Source organism: Bombina bombina, chromosome 1 (genome assembly GCF_027579735.1).
Source record: "Bombina bombina isolate aBomBom1 chromosome 1, aBomBom1.pri, whole genome shotgun sequence".
NCBI lineage: Eukaryota > Metazoa > Chordata > Amphibia > Anura > Bombinatoridae > Bombina > Bombina bombina.
Window position 1 is genome coordinate 232,408,838 of NC_069499.1, and position 13,867 is coordinate 232,422,704.

At 37.9% G+C, this 13,867-nt stretch overlaps 1 protein-coding gene across 1 annotated transcript in view; it reads left to right on the forward strand.

The window, feature by feature from the left end:
• The window catches only part of EXD1 (exonuclease 3'-5' domain containing 1), a 594,484-nt gene that overhangs the window by 8,453 nt on the left and 572,164 nt on the right, over positions 1–13,867 (forward strand). The window contains exons 2-3 of the mRNA XM_053711728.1: positions 8,916–8,984; positions 9,690–9,750. Of these exons, the coding sequence (XP_053567703.1) occupies positions 8,916–8,984; positions 9,690–9,750 (130 nt within the window). The remainder of the gene's footprint in view (positions 1–8,915; positions 8,985–9,689; positions 9,751–13,867) is intronic.

Consider the following 13,867-nt stretch of genomic DNA (forward strand, 5'->3'; position numbering starts at 1 on the left):
CAATCCTCTGTATTGTCAGCTTGTAACCTCGATAGGTTTGGTAGCTCATAAGCTGCAATTTCTGCCTTAATTAATTGTAACAATCTTCCCACTTCTTGTATGACCAGTAACACTAGGTCTAAAGAGCATTTATTTTCGATGCTACACCATCTGTCACAAAATAAGGGGTTGTTTCTACCCAAAGTTGGCACATTCCTAATCCGGAATCCCCTCGGAATGAAACCTCTGCGATAATATTCTGAAAGGTATGCCCCATGTAGGGTTAAGTCCTTTTCTTTTTGTTTTAGCTTCAATAAATGTGTATAGATGTATGCTGGTTTATCTAATACAGGGCGTAAAGCTAGTTTATCAAATAATATATCCTCTGCATCTGCTTCCGTAAAATGGAAGGTGCTAGCTCTAGGGATTGTGTCAATATCCCTGATATCTTCTGTAATATCAGACGATAGATCTGTTGTCATAGTGTATCCAAAAGGATTGTGTCCCAAAAGAATTATGTAAGTACAAAAACAGCAGCCAGGAGAATACTCCAAATGTTGAAATCGGTTGCAAACAAAAAATCTTTAAATAGAAATATAAGGCAAAGTGCACTCCAGATTTTAGTCCATAACAGCCTTGGGCCTTATATTTCTCTCTCTCTATCTCTATACACAAATAAATATATATATATATATATATATATATATATATATATATATATATATATATATATATATATATATATATATTGTGATGTGGGGGAGGGAAGAGAGCTGTTTGAGGGGGGTCAAGGAGGGATCATGGGGTGGGAGGCTGATCTCTACACTATATCTAAAATTAACCCTACAAGCTACCTAATTAACCCCTTCATAATACAAGTGTGGTGCACAGCAGCATATAGCGGCCTTCTAATTACCAAAAAGTAATCCCAAAGCCATAAATGTCTGCTATTTCTGAACAAAGGGGATACCAGAGAAGCACTTAAACCATTTGTGCCATAATTGCACAAGCTGTTTGTAAATAATTTCAGTGAGAAACCTAAAGTTTGTGAAAAAGTGAACAATTTTTTAATTTTATCGCATTTGGCGGTGAAATGGTGGTATAAAATATACCAAAATGGGCTTAGATCAATACTTTGGGTTGTCTACTAAAAAAAAAAAAAAATATACATGTGAAGGGTTATTTAGGGGATCCCTGACAGATATCAGTGTTACAATGTAACTATCGCAATTTTTTAAATAACTTGGTAATAATTTTGTAAATAACATGTAAAGATTGGATATTTCTAAATTCAGGACAAAATTTAGAAACTATTTAGCGTGGTTGTAGATGTGTAACAGATTTTGGGGGTCAACGTTAGACTTTTTTTTTTTTTTTTTTTTTTTAATATTTTATAAAAAAAAAATTTTTTTAGAGTAAATTTATAAGATATGAAAATAATGGTATCTTTAGAAAGTCAATTTAATGGCGAGATCAACGGTATATGTGTGTGGGTACAGTAAATGAGTAAAAGGAAAATTACAGCTAAACACAAACACTGCAGAAATGTAAAAATAGCCCTGATCCTTAACGGTAAGAAAGTTGAAAAATGGTCTGGCCACTAAGGGGTTAAAGGGACAGTTTAGTCAAAATTAAACTTTCATGAATCGGGGCATGTAATTTTAAATAACTTGTTACTTTTCTCATCAAATTTGCTTTGTTTTCTTGATATTCTTTGTTGAAAGCTAAACCTAGGTAGGCTCATGCTAATTTCTAAGCCCTTGAAGACCCCCTCTTATCTGAATGCATTTCACTGGTTTTCACAGCTAGAGGACATTAGTTTGTGTGCCATATAGATAACATTGTGCTCACGCACGTGGAGTTACCTAGGAGTCAGCAGTGATTGGCTAAAAAGCAAGTCTGTCAAAGAACTAAAATAAGGGGGCAGTCTGCAGTGGCTTAGGTATAAGGTAATGACAGAGGTAAAAAGTATATTAATATAGCCGTGTTAGTTATGCAAAACTGGGGAATGGATAATAAAGGAATTATCCATCTTTTTAAACAATACAAATTCTGGTGTAGACTGTCCATTTTAAAGTTTACAAAGACACTTATTATTTTTTTTTTCTAAATACTTCCTATTATGTTATGGCAAATATAACCCTGATTCTCTGCCCACGTCTCCTACTGTATTTAGCATATAAATGACGAATCCAGCTTCCTCCAATCGTTGCTTGCCCCACGATGCAAAAGGCGAATAGCAACAATTATAGGAAGCAGGATTTATCATCAATCTGCTAAAGAAAGCAGGAGATGTGGGTGGAGAATCAGCGTTATGTTTAACATAACGCAATGGTAAGTATTTTAAAAAATAAATCTTTGTAAATTTAAATGAATTAAAGTGCCCCTGTTTTTAAGATTATTTTGTGATACTGGGCTTTAATTCATTAAAGGGACATTTAACACTAAATAAATGCTAGGTATATTGATGCATTCAAAGAAAATATTAGCATTCGAATAACCTGTAGATGTCTCTTTTAAAGTCTCATTAGTTGTTATTATAAAAAAAAAAAAGTTTTTTTATTGCGGTGTTCAAAAACATACAGAAAGTGAAAAAGACTTTAACATTCTGACAGTATATTGCTTTTAGCACAGAATAATAGGCTATTACTCTATAAAATAAAAATTGACAGCTGAAATATTAAGTTGGTGTACATGTAAAATAAACACAAGAACTGAAACGAAGATGTAGCAAAACCAACTGAAGAATATGCTGTGTGGATATATTTTTCAGTGAAGATATAAGGGAGAGTGTGCTAAGATAATGTTTAGTCTATAAGAAAAGGACCTCTTTTTATACGTTGCAAGTTGGGCAATGGTAACTGCTGCTCAGGTATGTCAAAGCTAAATGAGATATGACTCTTATGGGAATTAAAGATAACTCCTATGGGTCCTGTAAAACTAAATAGCAAATATCCAATTCCATAGAGACTGTTAAGTATGTATATGTATATATATCATAGTTAGTGAGTAGTGAATAAGGTAAGGGAGTACAGTGGGCAAGAGCTGCTTAAAAATGGGGGGGGGGGTTGGAGACGTGTGTTAGAGGTATAAAGATGTTAAATGTTGATGGAGGAGATAGCTGAGTGTTGACGGAGGGTATATATCGTCTGAAGGTGAGAGTAGGATATATGGGGGAGAAGAAGGCAGTTAGATTATGATTTGGGAAGGGAAGTGGCTTCAAGTGAATGTGGGTTTTCAGCTAGAGAAAGATCATACTCTAGGGGGGCATACTGGGATATAATTGAGTCCAGATAAATTAGGCATAATATCAAGGGGATACTTCGAAGTTGGCAGGCCTAAGATAGGTTGCTATTAGAAAGGGCTGTGGAGTATAACGTGACCTGAGGATACATCAGTAAATCACCCACACTACCTGGATGTGCTTGCAATAATCATAAAATATAAAATATATAGTTGGAAATGAGTAGGTCCCAAAATATAGCGGTATTGATACGGCTAAATCACCTAATATGTATCAGCGCAATTCCTACGTATAATCACATTCATTTAAGGTCTAGTAGAGGCTTTTAAATACAGATAGGTCATGAAAGGAATATTTAGACCATATTTCTGCATAATCTAGGGTGTATTAGGAGGGACTTAGCTAGGGCAAAGGGGAAAAGAAGAATATACAGTACCAACACAGAAAGTGACACACATGGAAAATATAAATAAGAGTTATGAATTAACAGTATGTGAGATTCTCTATAGAGGCAGTCTAGTTTATAAATACCTACTGGGTATATTTTATACATCTACAGAATGTAACTAAACAACCATTAGTACAGGGGGCATTATTACTCTGCTCGCCTTAATATTGTTAAAGGGGATGGTAATCATAGAAAGGCAACAAATAGCTCTGCGCATGGGGAGCTTCGCAAGTGCGATATGTGAACTGTGTTTTCCTTTAGACTTAAATAAATTAGGACAGTGAATGTGCTTGCAACAGTTATAGCATATTATAAGACCATATAGTAGGGAATAAGTAGGTCCCAGAATATAGTGGTAGCAATACAATTAACAAGCTTGTGATATTTTTACATACATAGAAATCACATAAGATGTATCAGCAAAGTTCCTACAAATAATCACACTCATTTAAGGTCTAAGTGGCTTTAAATATAGATAGTTAATGGAGAGGAACATATAAACCATACTTCCGCATAATCTAAGATGTATTAAGGGGGACTTAGTTAGGGCAAAGGCGAAAGAACCGAATATACGTTACTAAGATAGTGAGTAATACATATGCTAAATACCAATAACCGCTATGGACTAATTGCGACCAGAAGGGATGGTTATTTGTGGGCATCTGGCATACTAAAATCAAAGCATGTAAATTGACACATGAAGAAATATTTGTTTGCTCAGTATATCAAGTTATACTGTCCAGGTTTTTTAGATAGGATTATTAGAGGTGACACTAAACATATTCATATTTAACTGGATACATCATAGATGTTGTTTCAGGAAGGCTAAATAAACTGACACAGGAACTTTAGAGGTAAACAAAGACAGTCTTACTAGCTGTTAAGAAAGCAAGCTCCGGAACTAGCAACTTAAGTTCAATTCTCATTGTTGCTCTATGGACTGGGAACTATTCTATATTATACACTACTAGTCAAACAAGTAAGCAAACAAGTAAGGAACGCCAGAAAACTAGAAAGGCAGTCAAAAATAGGCTGGAACTCAAGTTCTAGGAGCGAGAGGGAAAAGCAAAACTCCTTCTACTTCAGCCTACGCCTAATCTGTTATCAGACAAAACAGAGCCGCAAGAAACTAGTTCATGCCATGTAGTATCGTAGAGTACCCTTGTAAGTGGATCCATACTATTGTTCGCCTTAACAAAGAACAGAAGCTTGATCAGCAGACCTCTCACCTCCCACTCTAAACGTTTTCCATATGAGAGGTAAATAAGCCTGCGGTAGTCGGCCGCACCTGCTCGGTGCGTGTTTAGGGGTAAGGGATCTAGCTTAGAGTGACATGGGCTGTTACATGGGCTTGAAGGAAGGTAGTGCTGCATGTCGTAGGTGTTCCCCTGCTTCGTTGTTGGAAGATCTTCAGTGGGGGGTGGTGAACTGTCGGTATAGCAAAGTACCGTTGCCTTGCCCAGTCTGTCCTCTGTATTGTGTGCCGAAGCCCTCTGGAGCACTGTGAGCTGTTTCACGATGGGTGAGTAATCCCTCTGATCGGTAGTGTCTATTCCAGAGCATGGTCGGAGTCCGGCGCCATCTTGCATGAGTGCATCTCTAATAGTAGCCAGGAGATCATTAAACTGTCCATCAATCTTGCGTTCTAGACCTTCCAGCAATATGGTAGCGTTTATGTAAAACTCATCCATCATGGATTAGCAAGTAAGAGGCTTTACCCGGCAAGTTAAAAGTCAAACCGGGGGGGAGGATGTTAGAAGTGTAACCTAGGTCGACAGAACATGTCCGGATTAGTTTGGATTTATTTATAGCAGGATTCAATAGATAAAAGTATCATCCGACTCCAAAACTTCTTTACAGGTGATATTCAGAGCTATTATGAAGGATGGCATAGCAATATCGATAGTCCGTAGATTGTTTATGTTGCCTTAGGAGCTACTGCATTCAGCGGCTGAACATGGCTGCGGCTTGGACACGCCCCCTCATTAGTTGTTTAAATAGTGATAAAATAAGTGTAAAGTTTTAGTGTCTATAAAACAATGGGAGCTGCCTTGTAACTTAGGTTACCTTCTCTGGTGTAGCCAATTAGGGACAGCTATAAATAGGTCACTAGAGTGTGCAGCCAATGACTGTATGCAATATAACAGTGTTCTGCACTTTCATTTCTAACAGGAACTACAATGCTCACAATTTCATAATGGAATTGCAGAAAAAGGGAATAAAATAAAGTGTGTATATCTATATATCTCTATCTCTATTATCTCTATCTCTATTATCTCTCTATCTCTATTATCTCTCTATCTCTATTATCTCTCTATCTCTATTATCTCTCTATCTCTATTATCTCTCTATCTCTATTATCTCTCTATCTCTATTATCTCTCTATCTCTATTATCTCTCTATCTCTATTATCTCTCTATCTCTATTATCTCTCTATCTCTATTATCTCTCTATCTCTATTATCTCTCTATCTCTATTATCTCTCTATCTCTATTATCTCTCTATCTCTATTATCTCTCTATCTCTATTATCTCTCTATCTCTATTATCTCTCTATCTCTATTATCTCTCTATCTCTATTATCTCTCTATCTCTATTATCTCTCTATCTCTATTATCTCTCTATCTCTATTATCTCTCTATCTCTATTATCTCTCTATCTCTATCTCTATTATCTCTCTCTCTCTCTCTCTCTCTCTCTCTATTATCTCTCTCTCTCTCTCTCTCTCTCTATTATCTCTCTCTCTCTCTCTCTCTCTATTATCTCTCTCTCTCTCTCTCTCTATTATCTCTCTCTCTCTCTCTCTATTATCTCTCTCTCTCTCTCTCTCTCTTATCTCTCTCTCTCTCTCTCTCTCTCTCTCTCTATTATCTCTCTCTTATCTCTCTCTCTCTCTCTCTCTTATCTCTCTCTCTCTCTCTCTCTCTCTATTATCTCTCTCTCTCTCTCTATTATCTATCTCTCTCTCTCTCTCTATTATCTATCTCTCTCTCTCTCTCTATTATCTATCTCTCTCTCTCTCTCTATTATCTATCTCTCTCTCTCTCTATTATCTATCTCTCTCTCTCTCTATTATCTATCTCTCTCTCTCTATTATCTATCTCTCTCTCTCTATTATCTATCTCTCTATTATCTCTATCTCGTATAATTTTATACTACTATCTCAAATTGTTTAATGTCCCTTTTTAAAGTTTGTCAGGTTAGGGGTTAGTGATAGGTGCTCAGTTAAATACCTAATATAAAACCACAAGTAAGAGTATTTCTCCTCAATACTACCCAAAATCAGGCAAATACAAATATAACCGAAACTAAACAAAGTCACACTAGGATATTATGTGGCGTCGCTAGCAACCAAATATAATAGGTAACAGACTGTAAGATAAATGATTAATTTATGTATATGTTCTAAGCTACTGTTGGGAGATGAGAGAAGAGAGATAGGACTCACCGTGTGAGAACTAGCTATATGTTGATAGTGCATATATGTCAAGCAAAGTTATAAATGAATATGCGCGTTTTTATATATAAAGAATAAACCAATACACGGGTTAATAACCTGGCTCCTACTCAGCTTGGCTTAGCCCTTGATTGTCTGCAACTCTGACCAAACTACGGATCCTTCCGGCGATCAAATTGGTGCAGGACTCTTGATTGTACTACAGATCCTTTCTGCAGTTGATATTGTGAAAACAGATTCAGCGTTGTGTCTTCGGCTCTAATGATCTACGGGTTCCTTACAGGTTCAGCAACAGATTGCAGCAGAGTAACGCGTTTCGGCTTCAAGCCTTTGTCAAACTCTGCTACACCGGGATATCTGCAGCTGCACAGGAAGTAAATATGAGGATCCGTAGTTTGGTCAGAGTTGCATGCAATCCAAGGGCTAAGACAAGTTGAGTAGGAGCCAGCGGGACACAACTTTAAACTTTACAGTGAAAAACTTGGATCTGCCTTACATGATTTGAACTTTTTTCGGAACGTAATTGGAACCCCTTTTTATTGACTTTCCACATTGTTTTTAATTTATATGTGAATTGAGATCTCAATTTGATGTACTGTGTTTTTATGTGGCTCAACATACTAATCTAGTATTTTTTAATGTTTACCGTAATTCCTACCGTACTTCTTATTAAATAATATATTCTTTTACCAGAGGTCTCCTATATAGGTCTGAGACTCTTAAATTATTAGATCAACCAGACCCCTTCTGGGTCTAGTATAATCCAGGTTATTAACCTGTGTATTGGTTTATTATTTATATATACAAACGCGCATTTGTTGCGCATATTCATTTATAACTTTATTATACATATATGCACTATTAACATATAGCTAGTTACCACACAGTGAGTCCTACTATCTCTCATATCCCAACCGTAGTTTAGAGAACATATACATAAATTTATAATTTATCCTACAGCCTGTTACCTATTGGTTGCTAGCGACGCCACATAATAATATCCTAGTGTGACTTAGTTCACTTTAGGTTATATTTGTATTATTTGCCCTTTTTTAAAGTTTACAATCACTTTAAGGAAAGTATTATGGCTGGAATAAAAGTACATTAAACACATGTAAAACATATTTAAATCTGTATTTATGTGTAATATTTTAAGTATATGTTTATTATTGAAATAAATGTATAAAGGTTTTAAAAGAGATACTATCCCTGCAGACAGACAGGTTTGTAAGTAGTGAACCTGTCTGCCTGTAATCCACCAAACACTATTGCCAGGGTCTTTTTATTGTACACATTCTTTCCCAGGATTTTTTTAGGAAAAAGATTTAGTTGGACAAGGGAATACGAATACAAGTTTGTGGGTAACAAATGTACGAGTAATATCCATAAGCACTTCTTAACAGGGTATATTTAACAGTGATGAATATAAACGCAGTAAAGAGAATCACTAATACCTGGGATACCCTGTGGATTAATTTGGATTATAGTTTCAATAGAACAATAGGAAGACTAGGTTGTCCTTCTGGTTCCTATCTACTATCAAAATCTGTTTCTATGGGGTATATTCTAATCTCTGAGTAAAGATTATTCAAATGATTTAGGAAGAAAAATTTACATAGACTTTAATGGTGAATTTGTGCAGTATTGGATAAACACTTCTAAAGAATTAGAATACATCCCTATGTGCAGTTTTCTTTGTGCATTTCACCACAAATTATATATTTATTATCAGTGACAGTATATTGCATGCATTTAATTATTCTCCTTTGTTTTCATTTTATTTTGCAGTTAAAGATTTGAGTACAGGCAAGACTCTTCCTGGAACTCAGCTTTTTTTTGGACAAGAAATCTTAAATGGTAATTTCACATAATCAGTTAAAGGGCCATAATACCCAAATGTTTAAACACTTGAAAGTGATGCAGTATAGCTGTAAAAAACCGACTAGAAAATATCACCTAAACATCTCTATGTAAAAAAGATATTTTACCTCAAAAGTTTCTCAGTAGCCACATCCCATTGTAAAGGATTTATAAGTCGCATATTAGTATGTCTGTCCTGGGACATCCAAAGGGATGAGCCTCATGCACTCTCATGTTATTTCCATATTCAGTGTAAGGAAGTTTACTATGAAATCTCATAAGAGTTAAGTCAAATCTCATGAGATCACAGTAAAAGAGTTCATGACCCCAGCACTGTTGATGCTGATTGGCTGCTGTTCATTTCTTAATTTTTTTTTTACCTGCAGCTGAGTATAACTTTTTACACAGAACTTACTCTGCTGAGCTAAAGAAATTGAGGTAAAATATCTTCTTTTTTACATAGAGATTCTCAGGTGATCAGCTTTTTACAGTTATATACTGCATCCGTTTCAAGTGATTTAGCATATTAGTATTATGTCCATTTAAAGAATTTGTATATTGCATGTGGGAGAGACAATTTCAGCAATGCTTTTGTTGTATGTTTTGTAATAAGTGATATAATACTGCCCAATAACACCTGTTTACTACCAGCCAGTATGCTATTTTATGTTTTTATTAATGCTTTTATTCATTTATTTTCAGTTGAATTGCATAAAGATTTGGATTGTGATCAAGAGACAAAAGGACAAACAACTGAAGAGAGGTAAAACTTATATTTCCAAAAATGTTGGGCACTCTCTTACTTTTTTATGACTTAGTATTATTTCTCTTGTAAGGTGTATCCAGTCCACGGATTCATCCATTATTTGTGGGATATTCTCCTTCCCAACAGGAAGCTGCAAAAGGATCACCCACAGCAGAGCTGTCTATATAGCTCCTCCCCTAACTGCCACCTCCCAGTCATTCTCTTGCAGCTCTCGACAAGGGAAGCAGCTAGAGAGATGTGGTGCATTAATGTAGTTTATCTTCAATCAAAAGTTTATTTTCAAATGGTACCGGAGTTGTACTATTTTAGCCTCAGGCAGAAAGTTGAAGAAGAGTCTGCCTGTGGTCTTTGATGATCTTAGCAGGTTGTAACTAAGATCCATTGCTGTTCTCACACATAACTGAAGAGATCGGTAACTTCAGCTGGGGGAATAGCGTGCAGGGTCTCCTGCTCTGAGGTATGTGCAGTTTTAAATTTTTCTAGAGAAATGATAAGCTAGAAAATGCTGACAATACTGGATTTATTTAAGGTAAGCCTGATTACAGTGATTTAATAACGACTGGTATCTTGCTTGCTGTAAAGGGTAATATTTATCTTAAGTGTGTTCAGTCCACGGGTCATCCATTACTTATGGGATATATTCTCCTTCCCAACAGGAAGTTGCAAGAGGATCACCCAAGCAGAGCTGCTATATAGCTCCTCCCCTCACATGTCATATCCAGTCATTCTCTTGCAACCCTCAACAAAGAAGGAGGTCGCGAGAGGAGCTGGAGTTTTTACTTAACTATTCTTCAATCAAAAGTTTGTTATTTTAAATGGCACCGGAGTGTGCTGTTTTTCTATTTCAGGCAGTATTTGGAAGAAGAAACTGCCTGCGTTTTTTTTCTATGATCTTAGCAGGCGTAACTAAGATCCACTGGCTGTTCTCGACATTCTGATGAGTGGGGTAACTTCAGAAACTGGGAATAGCATGCGGGGTCCTCCGCAAATGAGGTATGTGCAGTACTTTATTTTCTGGGAATGGAATTGACTAAGAAAATACTGCTGTTACCGTATGATGTAAGTACAGCCTTAAATGCAGTAGTGGCAACTGGTATCAGGCTGATAAATGTATGCGCAGTCGAGTTATTTTCTAGGGACTAGAATTTGACTGAGAAAATACTGTTAACACTGAAATAATACTTAAGCCTTATCTGCAGTGGTAGCGACTGGTAGCAGGCTTAGTGATAGCTTTGCATGACATTGAAAAATGTTGTTTTTTAATAAAACGTTTACTGGCATGTTATTCGTTTTTGTGAGGTACTTTGGTGATAAATCGCTTTGGGCATGATTTTTTTCCACATGGCTAACATATTTTTCTGCATGGAAACAGTTATATCAGGGCTCCCACTGTCGTGATTGGAGTTGGAGGGCCCTTGTTTTAGCGCCTTGTTGCGCAGTTAAAATTCTTGCACAGTTTTCCTGCTTCTTCCTCCTTGATCCAGGACGTCTCTAGAGAGCTCAGGGGTCTGCAAAATTCATTTGTGAGGGAGGTAATCAGTCACAGCAGATCCGTGACAGTGTGCTGACTGTGATTAAAAGCGTTAAATCTTAATTGATATCTGTTTTATCCGTTTTGGGTATTGAGGGGTTAATCATCCTTTTGCTAATGGGTGCAATCCTCTGCTAATAATACACTTCTTGTTAAGAATTGTTTAATTATATCTGTAATTTTGAAGCGCTGCAGCGTTTTTTATATTGCTTGTAAACTTATTGAAAGTGATTTCCAAGCTTGTTAGTTAAATTGCTAAGTCTGTTTAAACATGTCTGATTCAGAGGAAACTGTTTGTTCATCATGTTCAAAAGCCAATGTGGAGCCCAATAGAACGATGTGTACCAATTGTATTGATATTGCTTTGAATAAAAGTCAATCTGTACCGATAAAGAAACTATCACCAGACAACGAGGGGGAAGTTATGCCGCCTAACTCTCCTCACGTGTCAGTACCTGCGTCTCCCGCTCGGGAGATGCGTAGGATTGAGACACCAAGTACATCTAGGCCCTTACAAATCACTTTACATGATATGGCTAATGTTATGAAAGAAGTATTATATAATATGCCCGAATTAAGGTGCAAACGCGATAGCTCTGGGTTAAGGACAGAGCGCGCTGATGACACGAGAGCCATGTCTGATACTGCGTCACAATTTGCAGAACATGAGGACGGTGAGCTTCATTCTGTCGGTGACGGTTCTGATCCGGGGAGACCGGATTCAGAAATTTTAAATTTAAGCTTGAGAACCTCCGTGTGTTACTAGGGGAGGTATTAGCGGCTCTGAATGATTGCGACACGGTGGCAATTCCAGAGAAATTGTGTAGGTTGGATAGATACTATGCGGTACCGGTGTGTACTGACGTTTTTCCTATACCAAAAAGACTTACAGAAATTATAAGTAAGGAGTGGGATAGACCCGGTATGCCTTTTTCCCCTCCCCCGATATTTAGAAAAAATGTTCCCTATAGACGCCACCACACGAGACTTATGGCAGACGGTCCCTAAGGTGGAGGGAGCAGTTTCTACGTTAGCCAAGCGTACCACTATCCCGGTGGAGGATAGCTGTGCTTTCTCAGATCCAATGGATAAAAAATTAGAGGGTTATCTTAAGAAAATGTTTGTTCAACAGGGTTTTATATTGCAGCCTCTTGCATGCATTGCGCCTGTCACGGCTGCAGCGGCATTCTGGTTTGAGTCTCTGGAAGAGGCGATTCGCACAGAGCCGTTGGATGAGGCTTTGAGCAAAGTTAGAACCCTTAAGCAAGCTAATGCGTTTGTTTCAGATGCCGTAGTACATCTAACCAAACTTACGGCTAAAAATTCCGGATTCGCCATACAGGCGCGCAGAGCGCTCTGGCTTAAATCCTGGTCAGCGGATGTAACTTCCAAGTCTAAGCTACTTAACATTCCTTTCAAAGGGCAGACCTTATTCGGGCCCGGCTTGAAGGAAATTATTGCTGACATTACGGGAGGTAAGGGCCACGCCCTTCCTCAGGACAGGGCCAAACCAAAGGCCAAACAGTCTAATTTTCGTGCCTTTCGTAACTTCAAGGCAGGAGCAGCATCGACTTCCTCCGCTCCAAAACAGGAAGGAACTACTGCTCGTTACAGACAGGGTTGGAAAGGCAACCAGTCATGGAACAAGGGCAAGCAGGCCAGAAAGCCTACTCCCGCCCCTAAGACAGCATGAAGACAGGGCCCCCTATCCAGAGACGGATTTAGTGGGGGGCAGACTTTCTCTCTTTGCCCAGGCTTGGGCAAGAGATGTGCAGGATCCCTGGACATTAAAGATTATATCTCAGGGATACCTTCTGGATTTCAAAACCTCTCCTCCACAAGGGAGGTTCCATCTTTCGAGGTTATCGACAAACCTAGTAAAGAGAGAGGCATTTCTACAATGTGTACAAGACCTCTTAATCATGGGAGTGATACACTCGGTTCCGCGATCGGAACAGGGACAAGGATTTTACTCAAATCTATTTGTGGTTCCCAAAAAGAGGGAACCTTCAGACCAATCTTGGACTTAAAGATCTTAAACAAATTCCTAAGGGTACCATCGTTCAAGATGGAAACCATTCGAACCATCCTACCCATGATCCAAGAGGGTCAATATATGACCACGGTGGACTTAAAGGATGCTTACCTTCATATACCGATTCACAAAGATCATTATCGGTACCTAAGGTTTGCCTTTCTAGACAGGCATTACCAGTTTGTGGCTCTTCCCTTCGGGTTAGCCACGGCCCCGAGAATTTTTTACGAAGGTTCTGGGCTCACTTCTGGCGGTACTAAGACCACGAGGCATAGCGGTGGCTCCGTACCTAGACGACATTCTGATACAAGCGTCAAGTTTTCAGAATGCAAAGTCTCATACAGAGATAGTTCTAGCATTTCTGAGGTCGCATGGGTGGAAAGTGAACGTGGAAAAGAGTTCTCTGTTACCACTCACAAGGGTTCCTTTTCTAGGAGTCCAGGTTATCAAAGATTCTCAATGCTTGCCGTGTCCTTCATTCCGTTCCAAGCCCATCAGTAGCTCAGTGCATGGAGGTAATCGGCTTAATGGTCGCGGCAATGGACATA